Source organism: Pteropus vampyrus, unplaced genomic scaffold, assembly GCF_000151845.1.
Source record: "Pteropus vampyrus isolate Shadow unplaced genomic scaffold, Pvam_2.0 Scaffold119, whole genome shotgun sequence".
In the NCBI taxonomy this organism is placed as follows: Eukaryota; Metazoa; Chordata; class Mammalia; order Chiroptera; family Pteropodidae; genus Pteropus; species Pteropus vampyrus.
Window position 1 is genome coordinate 3,118,524 of NW_011888900.1, and position 21,504 is coordinate 3,140,027.

General features: G+C 35.9%; 1 protein-coding gene and 1 pseudogene across 1 annotated transcript in view; one reads left to right on the top strand and one right to left on the bottom strand.

The window, feature by feature from the left end:
• Positions 1-21,504, bottom strand: part of CDH7 (cadherin 7) — a 129,122-nt gene that overhangs the window by 62,979 nt on the left and 44,639 nt on the right. The window contains exons 3-6 of the mRNA XM_011366038.2: positions 16,148-16,442; positions 12,549-12,668; positions 7,271-7,438; positions 4,658-4,845 (exon numbers count right to left, since the gene is read on the bottom strand). Of these exons, the coding sequence (XP_011364340.1) occupies positions 4,658-4,845; positions 7,271-7,438; positions 12,549-12,668; positions 16,148-16,442 (771 nt within the window). The remainder of the gene's footprint in view (positions 1-4,657; positions 4,846-7,270; positions 7,439-12,548; positions 12,669-16,147; positions 16,443-21,504) is intronic.
• On the top strand, positions 492-609 carry LOC111743708 (annotated as a pseudogene).

Consider the following 21,504-nt stretch of genomic DNA (forward strand, 5'->3'; position numbering starts at 1 on the left):
CGTCGTGAAGGAGGCATAGGGGCACGAAGAAGCCTTTTCACTTACACTGCCTGTCTGGGGCAGGCATCCCCTTCCACATTACACTCCAGGAAGACGGTCCTGGTTCTCATTCTCTGAACTCAGCATGCTGCCTCATACAGGGAATCTGCACAGGAGGTCCCCCATTCCCCGTCTCTCTGGGGAAGTGTCATCGGTCCACTATTCAACTCTTTCCTTAGGCCATGTTCAAATCTTTAAGATACTAGGAGGGACTGGCAGATGGGCCTGAGCTCTCCTGGACACTTCTACCGAGCCTTGGATATTCATCCACATCCTAGTGGCCACAGCTAAGTCTATGAAAAATCTATGGTGTTTGTGGAACTGAGACATCATTACATTTTATTAGACCAGCTCCCATCATTGGTCAGGGGAAATACACACACACACACACACACACACACACACACACACACATGCACACACATTCTTCCTTAAATAAGAAAACCAGTTTGGTCTACAGCCATGCCACCCTGAACAAGCCCGATCCCGTCCGATCTCGGAAGCTAAGCAGGGTCGAGCCTGGTTAGTACTTCCTAGGAGACCACCTAGGAAGACCAGGTGCTGTAGGCGTAAAGAATTAAAAATAAGAGATCGTAAGCTGACAAGGTCCTTGCTATTTGTGAGGTCGACCAAGGGTTGCCTCGCCTAAAAAACAAACAAACAAACAAACAACCCCCTCCCCCCCAAAAAAATAGTTTGTACAGACAATTTTACTTCCCTTATTTGGTTTAAGGAAAGAACAGGAGCAATTTTCCAGACTTGAAAGACGGGTGAGAGTAAGTACGCATGGGACACAGGAGACTCGAAAGGAAGAGGGGTTGCTTGTAGAGCTACAAAAAAAATTGATCTTGCTTCCAAGAATGGGAAGTAGCTCGGTGTCTACTCTAGATCTTTGGATGAAACCGAGGAAGGTGGGGATACATACCTGGCAAGACTAGTTTAAACGGTTCTAGGGGTCCAATAGCTCTTTGACATCCGTGTGAGAAATCAGAATATGCACCTTATTTAAGGTTTTTAAAGAGAACACGCCCTGGATTAATGCGAGATCATAATACAGTGCCAGACGTAGTAGCTGCACGTAAAATGTGAACTATGTTTATGAATAAATAATTGAAATAATTATTGAAAATGAGAAAATGATGGATTAACAGTTGTTTTTTATCCAAAATCAGATGAATCTATAATGCCATACATTTTTCAAATGGAAAAAAATTCAGTAATCACTAAGTTTGAACTGCAGATGGATAGGCACTGGGTTATATTAGCAGATCATGCAAAATGACAATTTTAAAAAATGAGATTGAGGTGGGTTTTGGAAATAAAAGTCAGGCTGATGTATACCAGGTGGTTACCCCAATATCTAGTATTTATTCAGAACTGTGTGGAGAATGAGGGTAATAAGAAAGTGTGAGGTGACATATGCTAACACTGAAGATTTTTAGCATGAAGAAAACTGTGAGATTTTCACTTATTTCTACGTATATATGATCCGTGTATTATAAACGCCATATGTTTGTTTAAATTTTACCTTTTTCAAATAGAGTTTCAGATCATCCGTTTTAATATAATGAGTTAATAATCACTAAAATTTGCAGAACTATGTACTGCTTAGGATCATGTCAATCTGTTAGCATAGACTATTTTGCTTTCTGAGTCTCATGGTTCTGCCCCAACATGGAAAATATACCTCCGCATGAAGATAAAACTTAAACATCAGCTCGGTCTTCCACGTTAGCAAAGTTAGAGCAAATTTAAGCAACCATGTTAAAAGAAAGAAACCATTACTCATTTCTTAGTCTAAATTATTGTTCATACAAACAGTATGAACCAGTACTTTAAAAGACTCAAAATGATAAAGTTAGCGTTCAACACCTGGGCTTTCAAGCGGTTTCTTTGGAAGCTCAGCATTTAGCCTAAATGTAGTTTCTTGACACTTCATAGCTAGATGTCGACTCAGTTTTACACTTCATAGAAGTTCAAAATGAATGAAATTTGCTTGAAGTTTTTACTGGTTACTTATGTCACAGCAGTAAAACTGAAATTCTCCACCATCATTGTTTCTCAGGGTTCTCCTGTGCACTGAGTGTCCTTAATTATTCCCAAACGATCACTGACATTATGCAAGAAAACAGGCACAGGAGGAGAAAGAACAAAAATTGGACAGTGTTCATATGTTAGAAGACAAGAAAGAAAAGTTATTTCTAGTTGCAAAGAATCTGAAAACATGCTAGTTGCAAGAATCTAGAAGACAACAAAGAAAAGTTATTTCTAGTTGCAAAGAACCTGATCTTGCATTTAGCATAAGAAATTATTAAGATACTTTGTTTATTTCTCACATAATGACCGACTGACAAATCTTTGCCAATTATCAAGTTTTTAGTAGGTGCAAAACATCGCTCAGGTGGCTGTGCAAGGGTACAGATCTCTTAGATCCAAAATTAAAAATCCATTAATCTAAATGTTTAAAGGATTTGGAATGTTTTTAAATCTCATTTCACTAGACAGGGGATGATGTCTTTTTTAGTACTCGAAGAGAGCTTCAACAATAGACAAAACTTGAACCCACTGACTGACATCTCTGTGACTCTTCCTGCATTCAGACAAGTGGTTTTCATCCATGATAAGATTAAAGCAAATTACGAAGTGCTGTTAATGGGATATATTTTGGCCTATTAATATTTTTATGAATCTAATAACATTGTAATTATAAAAATCACTAATGGATAGTACATATTAAAACATAATAAAGATCCAGAAATAATTACTGTTAACATTTTAACATTTCTCATGCAATGAAAAATTCTATATAAATGTAATTTATTTTATAAAAATTTTATTCCATATAAATATGCAATTTTTCTAAAATTTAAAACAGGGTTTATTAAATTTTAGATACTGATTTTTTACATTATATTTTTATAATCATTTTCTATATTTCTTAATATGCAAAGGAAATGTCATCACATCATTTTGATGATGCACAAAATTCCACAGTATGGCAATATCATAAATTATTTAACCATTTCTTCTTTTATTGGACATTTTATGTTTTCATATTTTTTCTGTACTAATAATACCTTTTTGAGTGCTCAGAAAATCAAGTAAGACAAAGCCCTTATATTACTCAAAGTCTAACAGATATCCATCACTACCTATAACAGCAATAATTATATCTTCGTATTATTGTAAGTCATCATCTTCACCTTGTAATTTTTTGATTAGTTTTATGCTTTGAGAATAAATTCATTTTTATCCAGTTTTTATAGTTTTCTTTTTAGCAATTCTCTAAAACACCTAGATATAATATTAAGGAATCAAAGATAATTTTTTTTCCTAATACTGAATCAAATATTTCATTTCAAGTATATATTTATATTTGTTTTATTATTTATGCTATCTCATAATATATGAAATATATGCATGTGCTCGATAACAATAATTTCCATATATATTTTAACCTTCTTGAATGAGATTTCAGATGAATCTTTGAAATATTTGAGCAGCAGTGTACCTTATTGCATTCCTTTTATTTTAGACAACAAAACAAAATATTTTACCAACAGTTGGCCAATCCTAGTTATTATAACTTTTTCACACAGACTGTTACCAGCTGAGCTAAAACAGCAGCTGTCCACTGGAACTAACTGCAAAAATGTTTTTCCCATTGGCCTGAAACCAAACATATGTTTTCCTGTACCAAGTAAAATATAACTTTCATTATTGATGCGTGTTAATTATTGAGGAGAGTTAATTACAGAGTTACACACCTGGACTTTCAAGCAGGCATAAAATCCCAGCATTTGGAGAATGGGAATTTTCATATATATTTTAATGTTTAGTGTTTCACATATTTGAGATAATAAGACTACATCCTGTAACAATTCCTTTCGACACTTCTAAAAATTAATATTTATCAAAGAGCATGTCTAGACAGAGCAGAGGGAGTATAAAGCTCATTTCCCCCCATATCTGATCAGTCTGGGAGCTAATTTAAATACACCATGGCGAGTAGTTTCTAGTTTGGATGATAACGATTGCCTCTCTCCTTTGCACTTATATCAAAGGCGTTATGATAGGCTTCGTGACTTTCCATGCTGTGTTTGTATGAATTCTTAAAGCACTTCAATTAGTATGAATTTTAATAAAGAAAAATTGGTGATGTAGCAGCAAGTTTTGAACACTTTGGTTTCTATTTCATTGTCTTCCTGTATGTGGAGTGCTTGTCCAGTTTGCTTATAAAAGCTTTTGTCTGATTTTAGTGTTTCATTACTGGAATAGTCAACGAAGTGGCATAGTTATCTCTCCAAGTAGGTCACTTAAAATAGCACATTTGCCAGTACACCTTAATGCTCTAGAACTAGAGATAAGGGCTGTTGGTTTACTCAGAAAATAGAATTGATGGGGTGTGCTTACATACTTCATTCAAGTTTCCCTAAGATTCTGACACCTACAAATAAATGCACAGCTTTTCTTATTAAAATTAAAATAACAATGATTCTTCTATGTAGCCATTCAGTTTGTCTAATAGATTCTTCCATCAAAGCAGATACGGCTTCTCAATAGAATAATTTCTGTGATGTTACCCTTACAGAAAACAAAAATAACAAATAAATATTACCTTTTGTATAGTAATGATTCCTTCCTGTGTGTCTTTGTCAACAGAAATCTTGAAAACCCCTAATCCATCACCATCCACAATTTTGTATTCCATTTCAGCATTAGCTCCTATATCCGCATCGGAAGCTTTAATTCTGGCCACCACAGAGGCCACCGGCAGTGATTCTGGGACATTATATTGGTAAGATCCTGTAACATTCAAAACAAAAAATGAACAAAACCTTACACCAAGCTAAACAAGGAAAATGTAACCATTTGGCTATTTTTCATCATTTTTGCTTAATTTGTATTTTATTTTTTGATAAAGAGTATGCTAAGGCAATGTGAGAGATCTGACAAGGTTCATGTAGCCTCAAGTTATTTCATGGGGACGACTGGATAATAATCAATATGTTACAGCAGAAAGAGCTGGCTTGAGGAAAGGCGGAAGAAGAATCTCCATTCCTGTATTTCCAGAGAAATGTGCTACTTTAAATACAAAAATAAATTTAAAATAATTATACATATATGTAACCAATGAATGTCAATAATTAAAATATAATAAAATACTCAAGATAGTAATTTATTGTATTTTCTTATATAATAGTTGAGGCTTCAATCATTGAATAAGAGCCTAAATAGTTCTGCTTACTTAATGCTGGAATTTACATAACAGTTTCTTTTACAAAGAAAGTTTCAGAAAACTGGACAAGAAAGTTTTTGAAGACAAAGTTAGCCTTGTTTTAGTTCATATATTTACCAAGAATAAGAATTACCTGAGTGGGTTTTATGGAGGATGGATTTGGGGCCACAAAGGTACGAGAGCAGAAGCAATATTATTTGAACAGCAAGAAAGAGAAGCACAAAAGGAAGAATGACTTTAAAAAATCTTTCTTTTGTAAAAATTTCTCGTTAACATCTCCTTAAAAAATTAAAATGTTTGGGAAGCAGATGAAGAACATAAACACTCCTCTTAAAACTAGGAAACTCCTCAGATTATGCCCGTTCATCATTTTTCTCTAATTATCTACTTTTTCCTGCTTCCTCTATCTTATTCCAGTTCCTTTTGGTTGTTAAAATGTGATGCACGTTCACTTTATTATAAAGAGAGAAGGATTCTCTCTGAGAGGAACAAAGAAAGGAAAACATCATCTATGTAAAGGGATCATATTTTAGGCTGAGAATTGTTTCAGTTTTCAATTTTCTCAATTTTGTAACTCCTGATTTATAAAAAAATTACAATAACGCTTATCGTTTTTAGTGATCGTTTTCACATATCCAGAAGTGTCCTTAGTAAAATCCTAAAATTTCAAAGTTCAAATAGTAACTACATGGTGGAGAAAAATCCCAGCAAAAACGAAAAGCCTAAGGACATATCCTTGGCTACCCCCATTTTAATAAGGAAGACAGGATCTAGTAAGCTAGAAGACCTGTGTTCTATCTGATCAAATCACGACAACTGAAACCATAAAAATTCTCGGTACCACTTGTTATCTCTGTAGGTTTAATGAAAAGAGGAACAGTTAATTTTAGTATGAGCCCAATGTAATTACATTATCCTTTATACTTTTTTTAATTCTACAATCCTCTTCCTCCCATAATAAGTCATCAAGAGCCCAAGAATAGGTTCCCATTTTTTAAAAATGCTAAACTTAGGGTAATTTTTTTTTTTTTTTTTTTTTTTGCCAAGAGGTATTGAAATGTATGTTACGTAATAATATAAATATTAAAATATGTAAAATAAAAATGAAAGATCTAAAGAAGCAGTATTTGAAGGAAACCACAGTGACAATCACATCTGCAGGGAAAGTTTCCTTGTTTGACATTTTCTTCTAAGATCTGATGGTAAAAGAGCTAAGTTCCCCATTTCTGTCACACACGCGTTTTAGTGACGTAGTCTGTACAGTTTCCTTACGTTCTTGAGAATTCTAAAGAAGTACCACATATGCTTATGAAAAAGAAACAAAAGTATAAAAGAGTGAGATGGAATGCTTTTTTTTACAATCAGGACATCGCCACCTACCAATCTTTTTTCCTTTTTCTTGGTTAAATCAAAAGCCACTTTGGTCAAAGGAACTAAATTGAAGGCATGGGGTTTTCTGGTTTCTAGATTGATTTCTTTAAAAACACTGAGTGTTTGCTCAAGAAAGACGTGGTAACATTGCTTAAAGGAATGTTCTTTGTGGATAAGTGGTCAAAAAAAGTGTGAAATAAAGAATGAAAAAGCTGGGTACCCTTCTATTTTTATCTTTATGAATAAAGCAATATTTTTACATTACTAATTGGCAACAACCACATAGCTTACAGAATGTTTAAAAAAATAAGTCTTAGAATAAAACCATTAATACATAAACAAACATAACTGTCTCGTATTCAAATAACGTAAATAAAAGAACCATGTTATAATTTAAGACAGAAGTAATACGAAGATATGTTTGCTTCTATTTATTTTCAGTAGCTTTATTATTCCATATTTCTGAATTAAAATCATCTCCTTGATAAAACAAAACTGTAGGAGAATGTAGTAAGATAATGATTTGAGAAGAATTTGGAAAAATCCCCTTTTAAAGACATTTTTGTAGGTTGGCAAGGAAAGCTAGTGCACTTGTGACACGTGACATAATAAGGTACTTACTCCGAGGAAAGCGAGGGGGGTTATCGTTGACATCAGTTAGGGTCACGGTGACTGACGTGGTTCCTGAGAGTCCTCCGTTTTGACCAACCATATCCTTTGCCTGAATAACAAGCAAATACTGGTCTTTAGCCTCTCTATCCATGTTTGGGAGGGCGGTCTTGATGACTCCTGTAAAATTTCAAATCCCAGTAAAATGCATCACGATTCACTGAATTCATACTAGTGAAGAACACTGACATAGGCAGCAAGTCGCTCTTGAGATGCCGCCTTTTGTTGTTTTATTTTTAAAAATTTTAATGCATGTTAAAGACCAAGAGGATCTGATAATTATATGCAATATTACAAAACCCAGAAAATGCTGACATGTGGAAGAGCGGGGCTTCTTAATATTGGAGAGAGAGAATGATCTTTAGGTTTTATGGAAATGATCTTTAGGTTCAGGAAATACCAGCTTATAAATAAATAAAATGAACTCTTTATCTAGAATAGTAGGCAGTCACCTGTACAAGTATATGGCAAGTTCTGCTTTTCCTCTTTCAACCTATCCAACAACTTAATTCCCGGTGACGTGAAATCACCATAAATAACCCTTTCAGCTACGGTCCCCTACCATCTCTTTCAGCAAAATGATTTAAATTCTCTACAAAGAAAAGAATAAAAGTCGCTTATGTTTAATAAGCATATGTTTACTAAAGCATATTATGTTTATTAATAATACCACCATTCTAAATCGTGGCTCTGATGCTAGATGATCTGAGAAGAAGTACTAAAGATGACAATGACTGTCCTAATGGAAATCAACGATACTGCAGATATTCGTGTGTTTTGCTGTTGTTTGTTTCTAATCAATTGCAGTTAATATTGATAGCCCTTGAGACTTTAAATGTATGAGAAATTGATTTCAGAATTTCATGTTGCTTGATGGGGAAAGTTAACTCAATAATCATTGTTGCAGTGAATTAATTAGTTATTTTAAACTAATAACTAGGTAAGTGAATTATTAGGTAAGTATATTAGGCAATAATATCTACTTAGGGGATGGAACTTAGTTTAACTATGTTATATGTAAATATATAAAGTGACATGTATATCTAATATTCTTAGTATATGTACATCTAGATAACATTAATAAAATATATTTAAGATTTATCTAGATAGACCTTGAAACCAGCAATATGAGACCATCTTTACTAACCAAATATAAGAAGTTAAGAATCCCACTTAATCATTGCTCACACTTTCATCGTTTCAAAGACAATGCCTGATCTATCTACCTAGGACCCTTTTGTTTATTGACGAGGTTAAAAATTGTCTGATTTATTTTATTAAAGAGATTCTAATATTTAGGGGGAAGTCAGCATTTAAATCCTTAGTGACTCAGACCTGAGGAAGAAGAATTCTGATATTATGGACTTTTCAGGGGCAAAATTGGGTTGTTTGATAGAGAATAGTTCTTTGGGAAGAAAATTATTATATATGATATATCATATAATGTAATATAATACATAATATAGCATAATATATAATATATAAATTGGGATAAACATTTTTTCCCTTATGTTCAGCATAAAAATGATTTAATAGCCTCTAAATTTATAATTTTTTAATTAAAATTTAATTTTAAATTTAAATTGTTTAAAGACTGATCCTTCAATGGTCTCTGTGTTATACTTCAGCCCTAAATATAAATTATATGCCTAGATTATACTGCATGAGGCCTGTCCTATACTTAGTAATATTCTATAGTTTGGTAACTATAGATTCTATGGGTGACACACAGATTTTCAACAGTTTAAGAATAATTTAAACAACGTATTATTGGTTCCTAATATTCCAAGTTAGAAAACACTTATACTACCTTAAGTAACCATATTTTGTTTAGATCTTAGCACTAGCTATCAAAAACAAACACACACACCCCTCCCAATATACCCGTATTTTAAGCATTTAAAATTATAATTCTTTAGTAGGCCAGTTTTTGTTGCTTTAACAATCACTTATTCTAATATGCTACCTGTTTTGGACACAGTTGCTACAATCACAGTAATTCAGGGTGACTTTAAGTGACTCCTTCACTGAGTTCTCTTGGCTCTCTACAGCTTCTAGTTAATCTCTGAAACACCACAATGATAATCAAAAGAAATATAGTCATATATCTATTTGATTCCATTGATAATTGCTTGATATGTAAATATTCTTAGAGCCATAATGATCGTGTGAGTGGTGCACGTTTGTTTTTCCATACTCTGTTATCTATAAGACATTATACAATGAGCACTGACCTAGGTTGACACTCACTGTGACCAAGCATAAATGGTCCTTGTCTAAGAGTTCTGGGACATATTTCTCCACCTTTTCCTTTCTTCTTCTTTTTTTAGATAATAATCTTCCTTTATTTATCATGCTTTTTTTTTATAAATTGAGCATTGACCAAAATATCTGGCCAAGAAATTTATTGCATCTAGATGACAAAACCTTAATATTCTTTTAGAGAAATTTCCTACTCATTCAGTTTTAATTTTTAATTTCTATTCATCTCTCATTTTCCTGGCAATAACAATATGTATGTGTTTTCATTCTTGTGAATTATTATGAGGGAGAGAGGTCCACAGCCTCTCAGCTAATCAGCAAAGAACGCACGGCAGCATCACCCTTTCATAGATTTGCTTAGTGGCATCGTTTTGGAAAGGAAATATAGAATTATTAGGAGAGAAATCCAACAGTCAAAGTTACTCACTTTTTTCATACCTCTAATTGTCTCTTTACAAGTGATCCATAAATAATACTTTTCCAAAGGAAAAATCATGGCATAGTTAGCAAAGTAATGCAGATGGCATCTTGAAATCTACTACTTTTAGAAGAAGAAACCTGGATATTCATTTTTGAACTGCAAATCAGGTAGGCAGTTGTATATGAAACTGATAAAAATATGAGATTATTTGTTGCAGGTTTACAGAATAGATGAACACATTAATCTTCAGTCTCTCAGTGAACTGGGGGACGCCGTGAAGAGAGGTGACAGGAATCTCTGCAGTCCCTTCCACACTGCTTTATCTTGCTTCTAGTGCCTTTCTGGAAGTGAATTGTCAACACTGGTATCTGCAGCTACCCACATCTTGTTTTGCGAATGGAGAAATTACAGGTCATTTGGCCTGTAAGCTACAGAAGGAATATGTGCTTGGAGTTTTTAGCCATGTTAGGTTAATAATATGTGACTAATAAATAGTAACATATCATTAATATTATCCTATTAATAATAAGAATAAATTTATTATCCTCTTTTTGAAAAGAAAAAAGAAATTAGAAGTTAAACATATTTATAGAGATACACCTAACAGTGATTTCTTGGTCCTTTTTTGTTGCTGTTGTTTACATAATCTTGCTTGAGCTTATTTTCGGCATTTTTTTCCTGTCGAAAGTTTTACTTTCTTCTCAAAGTCATTAGATTTGGAGATAAATAAAATAATGTTATTTCTCACATAGATAAGAATCATGCTGACACCAAATAAAGAAGTCTAATTCCAATTTAATTTACAGCTCTTCATGCTCTTAAGATCTACAAATTTTCCAGTTTTGTCAGAAAAATACATGTTTTTCAAAAAGTACATTCTTATATTATGAATTAGCAGAGAGGACAAATATTCCCAGAACAGCTCTGCTCTAATGACTATAGAAAGAGAAGCCCCAATGATTACAGCACTAAAAACTCTAAACAAAACAAAATTGAACTTTATTCATCTTTGTAATGCACGATCCTTGAGAATCTGAAATGAAATTAAGTTTGAAGTACTAATAATGTGATCCCACACAATAGTCTACTGCCCAGATAATCAATCAGTGAGGCCTTACCTACACAGGGCTTACAAAAAAACCTATTATTTTTCAACGAAGCTAAAATCACAAGCCAATCATGAATAACAGCACAATATTTAAACCTCGGCATGAGTACATGCTATTTTTAGACAGGTTATATAACTCGAGAGTGTATAATTTGTGAGCAAATTGCTGGAAACACGTCAGTGTCTTTGGAGGCTGCACAGGGCAGGTGTATCAGGGAGATGGGTAGTGTTTGAATTTAGGTATCTCGGACCTATCGTTGGATCAACCACAAGCACACCTGTGTTCACAGGATTCGTACCGCACATCGCATACTTTCACTTCTTCAATACTCGCTTGATCAGAATTGTTTCTTCTCTGTTAGACTTTCCAGGGAGCTTCCTAACTCTACCACTATCTTGGTGTAAAATATTCAATGCAGTCTCTCTGAAATTCTAATGAATGATGAGCTAAGATTAAATTTACTTTTCTGTTCATGCATGATTACAACTGTCGTTCTCAAAAGACATTTAAAACATTAATCCCCCACAGTGATTTGAGAATGAATATTGCCTTTTTCTTTAAATATGAAAAACAGGACAAGAGACATTAAAATATTCATTTAGGGTCATAGGTACTATCAAATATTCATAATTGCAAACTTGGCTAGTTGGAGAATTCTCCATGATAAAGGGGAAATTATTAACATATAGAAACATTTTGGATTTTTATGGTGAAGAAATTCCATGGCACATGCCCACCCATCTTCACACCTGCCCATTCCCCCCTACACACAGAACCAGACACGCACAATCAATAAAATATTTATAACCAAAATAACAGTGTTCCAAATTGTACTCTAACTTAATGTAAACTATTTCAGCTTGAAAGCAAAACATAATGTTTAGCCAAACCACACATATTCTATCCAGGCAGCCTTGTGACTCAAATATTTTTTCCTAAAATTAAAAAAATAGTCCTTTAATTTAGTTTTTTGGTTTAGCAGATGATCATCTTGTTTGTTATGTTTAAACTAATTTCCCTGGGAAATCCAGCCTGTGGAAGGACAAGCTGAACCTACCAGCTATTCTAATGCCTGGCAGGGAGATTTGTGCTTGAAAATTAAATTTTATTATATATAATTCCTATGTGAAATAACTAAAGAAACCAAAAATAAAACTGAAAAGTGAATAATCAATGTTTTCTTATAGAATCACAAGATAGCAGGGGAAATACTTTGTAATATAAAATATTTTATAGGTAGGAATACTACTATAATATTCTTAAAGGGTGCTATTGCCTCTATAAATAATATGCTACTTAAAACCATAATACACATATTGAGAGAAATACCATAAACATGTTACCAGTGCCAAGTACACCGAGTAATAATTGCTAATATTAATTCTATGCCAAGACACAAGTGATGACTTTACAAGGAGTGACACATTTCAATTTTTACCTGTCTTGGGTTCCACTGAGAAGTATGGCTGTCCTTGCAGGATACTGTAGACCACTCGGGCACTGTTGCCATAAGTAGGATCGTCAGCATCCGTCGCTGTCACTTGTACCACTGAGGTCCCTATGTGCCAACCCAAAAACCAATGAGTTAAAGACTTCCAAATGCTACAGAACACAAGAACGCATAAAATGCTGACGATTCTGCTTTAGATGTGTTTTTAATTCTGCATTTTTCTTGTTTCAAGGCACATGAAAATTTGATATCACATCTTTTGTATAACACAAATCCAAAAAGACGATAAATGCTAATTAAGCCCCCAGGAATATTTAAGGGGTATGAAAATAGGTTGGTAAAAATATAAGATTGATGATGCATGTTAGAATGGGATATACTTAGAACTGGATGGGATTCAAATTTTCGGCATCTCATCCATCAGTGTCGGGTAACAAGTTTTTATCAAGAGCAGTCTTTGTAAGTCTCCATTACTGACTAGGAGGCAGCGTGACAAAGAATAGCATGCTGACACCCAAATTATTGAGGGGCCTATCTCACTGCTGATGCTCAGTAGAGCCAGGCAGAAACTTCAGTAATTAAATAAAGAATATTGGATTAATAGAGTTAACTAAATATTAGTTGGCTACCCTATCTCTTCAGTAATAGTTTCTTTATTTTTTCATTTGTTTCTACTAATTGATTTAAAGGAAAAGCATGAAATGAAAATTTAAACCAAATTCCCCAAAGGAGGAAAAACATGGCAATTTTTAAAATTGCATTATTAGTTGTTTTTCCACATTTCATGATAGAATGTCATATTGCTTCTTCATTTTACCACATATTCACCTATTCTCTATGGAGAGCATTCACTGCACTCTATTCTTTTTATTTCCACTTAGAATATCATCTTAAAAACATTAGCTACTCATATTTGCTTCATTTATGATTTAAGCACATGCTAAGCCATTTATGTCCTTTCTTATGGGGATGGGACAAATTCCCTTTTTAATGTATTCTTCCAAGGTTCAAGTCTGGCTCTAATAATTTCTTCAAAATATGGCATTTTAATCTAGCATCTCTTTTAGCTATATTCCTACACAGATTTCCCTTTATAAATGCCTTCAATAAGTTATTAATTTCCATTTTGTTACAAATCTATTCTCTTCTCCACACTATAATTTCCCTTATCGATTCCATTTTCTTTAAAATTGGGTGGATACTGTGAACTAATGTACATGGTACCATTTTTTTTAAATTCTGAAGATTTAGTTGTTGTTTTCGTTTGTTTTTTAATGGACTTAGGTGGATATGCCCTGTGGATACCTGTAGGACCAAATAATGAATGATGAATATTTGAAAATCGTTTTAAGAATTAAATTTTGATTTATTTGAAAATGTTAGAATCAATGACATTGATATTTTCTATATTTGCTATAATGCACCGCCTTCACAGCAATGTTCATTCTGATAATAGGCTTCAATACTGATTTCCTACTTCATTCAAAAAGAACTTTAAACAAAATGATGAAAAGTATATTTCGGGAAACTTGGTTGTATAATATCTATTTTTTAAAGTGATTATTAATTTACTGTATACACGCGCACATATTCTCAAATAGCTTAGGATTTCTCACGCTTACCTATGCTCTTTGGCAATGAATGAACCACCCCCTAAGGGCTTACGATTGTTTTAAATCTTACAATTAGTAGGCATGTCAAAAACAAAATAGCCCTAAATTAAACAGTGGAAGCTTGTGTTGTATATACCATACCATTTAGTGACTATTATAACAACTGGGTTAGAATTAGATACTTTCATAAAGAATGGCTCGCTAAAAAATTCATGTAACATATTTTATGTAGGCGGTCATTGTTCTTTGTTCAAATGTTGATTTTAACCTAGTGATCCCAATTAGTGCCAAGTAAATCCTAAAGACTCTTGAAAATCATTGTTTAAAACGTTCTAAACCCACTGGAACAAATCAAATGTCTAAAATAACTCTGCACATGTGCATGATAATCATGTTTGATATCAGAGTGATATTGTTGAAATGAAAGCTACCGTGCCTCATTCAGCCTCTAAAATGAAAAGTTCACATGAATGCAATCTGCACTTTTATGTTCTATGTAGGAAAGAAAAACCTTAGCAAGCCAACGAAGAGCACCCAGAATGCCCTCGAGAACGATGGTTTTGACCTGAACTGTTCAAGCACTCTTCAAAATTTCCTTTTTTTTTTTTTTTTTTTAATATTCTACTTTGGGGAAGACAATGTACCTGCTCTTTCCTCTAAACTCTTGTTGTTGCTGCTGTCCCCACTGTTGTGTTTGTTACATTAGGGAAGCAACAACACAGGAAGCCCTCTGGAGGTGTGGGCGGTACAGTCAGAGCACGAAGAAGCCTGTCTGCTCAAAGAAACGCCCGCAGAGACTAGAGCGGAACGCTGTCACAGCAAGCCCCGATTCCTCTGGCTCATTGTCGTTTTGGATTTCTTTAGCAGCAAGGGCCATGGTGCCCCAGATAATTTTCCCTCCCCCATGTGGAAGAGACAGAAATCTGGGGTCACGACACTGTGATTCCCCAAAAGGGCGCACACAATCTACATCTCTGCACAGAAGAGGTGTTGACTAAATGCTGGAATAAATGAAATGATCTTTATTTAAAGCAAATCACACTGGGTAAACATTTAAGGGTTAAAATGTCAGTTCAATTATTTTTAAATAAACGTCTTCCTTCGATACTGAAAACAGCAGTAAATAAACACATAAATCACCGGGTCTCTATTCCAGCCCTGTAATGTTTTATTGTTTTATAAGAACGTCCAAACTTAAATTACATACTGGCTGAAAACTACTCCAAAGCTACCTGAATATATGGAATTTAAAGCAGACTTTAATATTATTTAATGTAGATAAAGTATATACTAGAAGCACTTTACTTTCTGTTTTTCCATTTACGCGGCAATGACGAAGGGCTTTTGAGCAAAACAGCTTTCATCATTCTTTTCTCTCTCAAACTGAGGATCGCTTTACCATTATTATAAATTCAGTATAAATTTCTACGCATTTTAGTTTCTGGAGAAATGTTTTAAAAGATTACTGGTGGCATGTGGATGGAGATTTGTGGTTTCAAGAATACTCTACAGCAAATAAACCGACGGATCCGAATGACAGCCGGGCTAAGCCACTGAGGACCTGCCTCATACCTTGGCCGCAGACAGATGCTTAGAATAGTGCATTGTTATCCTACGATCAGGAGAAAGAAGAGTAGATCATCCCTGGCTGTGTCTGGAAGGACTGTCTTTTTGAACTTCTTAGGCATCATTTTAATCATTAAAAAAAATTAAATTGCAAAGGGAATGTAAGACCTAAGTAATTTCTTGAAAGCATTGAGACAGCTGTGTAAAAGGAACAACGTCCCGACTTCCCATAAAGTAATGTGTTTGAATAAAAGGATCTGCGTACTGGCACCTAACAGGTTGCCAGCATTTCCGTCAGCAATTGCTCCGCAAATGTTATTTGTTTTTCTTCAGGACTTAGGATGCTTTCATTTTAAATATAACCCCCCTAGAACCAGATGCTGCAAAGGCAGTATGTGCTTTACTCACCCACAGGAGACATCTCGGGAACTCCGGCTGTGTACGGGCCGTCCAGGAATCTGGGCTCGTTGTCGTTGATGTCCTGAATCTTGATGACGAACTCAGATTCGGGCTCCACGGGCTTGTTGGTGAGCCTGTCCAGCGCCTGGGCTCGGAGTGTGTAGTAGGCCTGCTCCTCACGATCCAGCCTCTTGGTGGCATGAATGTCCCCAGTGTTCTCATCAATAATGAAAATGGAACTTGCCCCTTCGCCTGACAAGATGTATTTGATGGAACCATCTCCTTTATCAACATCAGAGTGAAGCTGGTGAAAAATTCATGTGAGATGAGATTAACTTACAAGAGAGTCAGTGATAAAGAGATATGTAAAAATAATTCTTATGTCACGCAGCGGTACATGAAATTTTATTGTTCTTGGAAAGATAAGCTGATGCTTACTGCGCACAGCAGAAAGGCTATTAGAATGTGTCAGCTTGTGCTGGTGAGCAAGACAATTTCATTTCTTCCTGTAAACAGTCTCCTCTCCAAAGGTATTTTATATCATTCCCAAAGTTATGAACTTGTTGTAGTGTTATTTTTTGATTTGGTTTGTCTTTGCCAGGTTAGCCATCTTCTTTGAACAGAGTAGACATTCAGTAAACACGTATAATTGGTTGATTTGATCTTATTCCAAGCAAAGGGGCTCGCTAGAGAACATTTGCAAATTTAGACCTAATGTAGTATTTAATATGCTTAGAAATCACTGCATTCTTTAAGGGTGCCCTTCCCCCCAACCCCCTCTTTTTCATGATTATCAAGTATGGATGGATGAATGTCCATCACTAAATCGGTCTTGAATCCTGTTCTACAATTCTAAAAATTTGGGGCTGAAAAAAAAAAAATTACACTGTTCTCTGAAGTCAGAATTTTAAATCAATATGTGCCTGAGACTTCGAAAAAAACCTTTCTTGAAATACCAAGAACTGCATTTGATTTGCATGATTAACCCCCGCATCAGCGGCAGGGCAGGACTCCTGATTTGCATTTCATATCTGGAGCTGTCCCGTCTATATGTCAGCACATTATGTCAAACAGAGGAACCTGAGGAAACTCAGAAATAATTACACATTTTCCTGAACTTCACAACCTGAGAAATACAGGACTCCATCTGTCATTTCAGAAATCTTTCATCCCCTGTAACTGCCATCGTTCTGGACTTCGATTAATATGAATGGAAAAAAAAAAAAAAAACCAATTTACCAAATAACAAGGCTTTTCACTGCCCTACAGAACTGCGTTTGCATTCTTTAAAAGACAAGGTGCCAAAAATATAAAACATGGAGAGCTGCTTTGGAAGGTGGGTGCCCGGGGCAGTGTCGTCCTTTTGCGGGGGCTGGTGAGGGTGCCCCTTTTTGCACTAATTTCTGGAAGTGATTCTTCTGCTGCACTGTGTTTATATTCTGCTTCGGAATACTTAAATACCTGATGTAGCCCTGGGTTTCTGTAGTTTTTAGTCTGGACTGAATAATACAAAAACAAATTTCTACTACGGTTGTAATTTAGATTTGTCCGGTGTGGAATTTTCTAGTGCCTCACTGTGCTGCATGTTTACCCACAGCATGTGAAGTTATATTCTCGAAATGTAGTGAATTATTTAATTTTCTTAAGTCATTCTCAGGGTTACGATTGCATATACATCTCCCTTTAATTTAAGACGAAAAAAAAGAGATTGATTCAGTTTGAATGACTGCGTGCTTCCTATGTGCCAGGTACATAAAGAAGTCTGGATTTATTCTATGAAAACACATGTTTAGAGTCTTGTTATTTGTTCTCTACATAGAAACTCCTTCCACGCTCATTAATGGCTGACCTTATAATCCCTCTAAACAGATGAGGAAACCGAAGTAAAGCAAGGCTGGGTGCTCTGCGTGGCTGCGCCAGCATAGTGAACCAGGCAGGCTGGTGGAAGCTCGGCCTCCGCGTCCTACCACGGGGTCCTCCCTCTGAGAGAGGAGCAGCTGTCCTGTGAGGTGGGAACACCACAACCTGCTGTAAAGAATGCCGGGAAAGAGCAGTATGTGCAACCCACCCCCTCCTGATCGCTCCCCAAATCTTAAAGAAAGTCAGGGCTTTGGTGGTTCTCATCGGCACGGTTAACAGCTTACAGGAAGGGTCCTTTCCTGGCCTCGTGCAACAGAGACAAATACGACCACCCTCAACGACACAGCAAAAAACTTGAGTCCTCAGACAAAGGCAGATGATGGAGGAAAATCAGTTGTTTTTCAGCTGCTAGCACCTCGAGGACCCCCAGCACATACACTTTTCACTCCCCTAACCCCTCTTCGCCCTCATCTGTGCCTCGAAGGCTTAGGAGTGTCGCCACATGACCACTGGCGGGGGTGATCTGATGACCTAGAAATACCCAAGTAATGCACAGGTCGTGTTCTTAATCAGAGGTTTGCTGTCTCTCTAGATCTTACTGGGGACTCCCATTTGTAGAACCAACCCTTACGATTCATTGAAGTAATTCCTGTCAACTGGTAGCTGTTTTCACGGCATCTCCAATTATGCAAGGATCAGACTCCTTCTCTTCTACGTCCCCCCCGCCACACACACGCACACATATCTGTTTCAAGAGCCCTTGAGATGTACCACAGTTACATCTCTGACACTTTTCTCCCAGCTTGGACCATCACTAGGCTCGTAATCATTGCCAAAACTCAAAAGCAGAAAATTGCTTTGAGTCTAGGCTCAGTGTCCTTGCAAGGTTAGAATAAGCATCTGCAGTTAAAGGTGGATGATCGACTTTGCAATGTTCAAGTGGATACATAATTATCGGATGCATTCAGACATTTCCTCTGTGAGCCTATGTGCACTATGCCAGTCTTAACAGGCTGAGTGAAACCCTTGCTGTTAGTGAAAAACTGCTGTTCTGTTCTGAAAAAGTATGCTCAGCAAAGAAAAACCTGGCAAGTGTAGACTTACTGAACGACAGGCCCTCTTAAGGTGGCACGTGTGTCTCCGCAGGCGCAAGCCTGCACACACACGCACGCACACGCATTCTTTGTGAGTGACTGTTATGGAATGGAGAAAAACCACTCTCCACACTGAAAATCTCTGGCCAGGCAGAAAAACAAACAAACAAACAAACAAACGAAACATTCTAAGGTCCGACAACATAATAAAGGAATTGATAAAAAATAAACAAAGAACATAATACGACAACAAATAAATACTCATACTCTACTTGGGGCAAAGTACGACTCACAATGCTACGTCTACTTCACTTGCATATGCCCTTGTAAACATCTCGTGATTCATCTAAATAACAACAAAATTTAGATTCATTAATCGTTGGACAGAACTCACCTTTACTACCTGAGTTTCTAAATCCTTTTCAAAATATTTGTTGTGACTCTTAAGTAAATATTTAAAACGTCATCGTCATCATTATAATTATCACTGTTATGGCAAATGAGCACAAACAGTGAGGGGCACAGATCCCTTAGCTGAGTCTAGCTCATAAGGCGAAAGGAGGAGCAGGGAAGGAGATGCAATCATTATGTGACTCATAAGTCACTATGTCAGCACTGTGTACGGTAACAATGAAAAACGTATCAAACTGTGTTGGATTCTTCATAATCTACACAGACCACGAATGCAAAGCACACTTTACAGGCACCCTGAAATAGGCTTAACAGTTCATTATGGCTCCCTCATTCCCTGCTTGATAGAATATATGCCATCATCACTAAAATGCCAACCTTTTCCTTTCAGTCTATCTGAACAATAACCCTGATTTGGAACCCTAAAATCTTTCACTTGGACTATTCCAAACCCCCCCCAGTTATACTCCACCTCCAATAACTCGCATCATCTAAGCTCTCATAGCGTCAGAAATCATCTCCCTAAAGTATACATTGAATTATATCACACCCGTCGTCAAATATATTTAATTGCTTCCCCTGGTCGATGAATTTAACCCCAAATTCTAAGCATGGGTCTCCACGTGGCTGTTTGCTATTTCCCTGGCCTCTCTTTTCTACATCTCGGAGTGCATTCTCTGCTCCAGAGGCCTACTGTTCGCCACCGCCTGAGTGCAGCGAGCATTTCCATCCTTTTCAAGACACATCTTTCATCATCCTGGCCACCAACTGACATCCAACTCGGCTTAATGCAACTTCCCTTTTACTGAAGTCTTAACAATCCTGCTTTCTTCCATGGCATGTTGCTGGAATTTCTATGACAGAACGCATTTAATTCTGCTCTCTCTTGGAAATCTGGTTTCACTGTTTTCATATCCAAACCCTTCTTAAATCTATAAACTCCTTAAGAGCTGGGTTCTTTTTATCACTGTCCTTCACATTTGCAATAAACAAACCGTTGTATTAAATTTAGCAATGTATAATCCGCTTTGTAAGAGTCACGCTTGTTTTATTTCGGTTTCTCTCCTTTTAAGTTTTAACAGCATTAGGCAAAAAGAAAACAAACAAAACAAAAAAATACCCTGAATCTCTAGTAAGTTCTCCCCAGTGCTTCGAATTGCCAAGATGGAGCACAGATACCACATTTTATATGCCCACTGCAACCCCTAGCACAGTTTGTACCTGCACATGTCTTACACAGAATGAACACACACACACATACACATGCAGGCACACACACATACATGCACATGCACACACACACACGCACGTACACACGCACGCACGCACACACAACTCTCACTCCTTCCCCTCCCCCCTCCTCTCTCTACCCCTCCCCCCCAGGAGCGTTTTAGACATCCTCAGATGCCCTCTCATGGCAGAATCTCCATGTACTTGATTCGTTTTTTAGCCATCATTTTTTTTTTTTTAAATTTAAGATTGTAAAGACCGAAACTAAAAACAAACCATTGTACTGCATTTCTGACAATTTTCTTACAAGTATTTTATCAACTGGGGCCTGATATGAACTACTGAGTCCAGTATTTTCAACCCATCTGCTTAAAAAAAAACAAAAGCAGCCCGAAAATGGAGAATATTCCTCAATTTAGCAAAGACTGAGGTTAAAAAAAAAAAATCAATTAAATATATTGATTAACTTTCCTTCTAAGAACATCTTAAACTCTACTCACGTGATCTTACTGAAACCTGGTCTTTACTCTCTGACCCTCAGTCTCATCTATAACCTGGAGATAAAAATTTCTACCCTTGAACAACTGTGGCAACTATTACAGCTGACACGGTAGAATGTGACTCATAAATGACTATAATATCAGGATCGTACTTTTAAACATTTTTGCCTTTGAAAACATACTACGTTTTTCGTGTCATGAAAAAGAACAAATCTAGACATAAGATGAAACTATTGGGAAACAGATCAAGTCTATCATGAAAGCACCGACG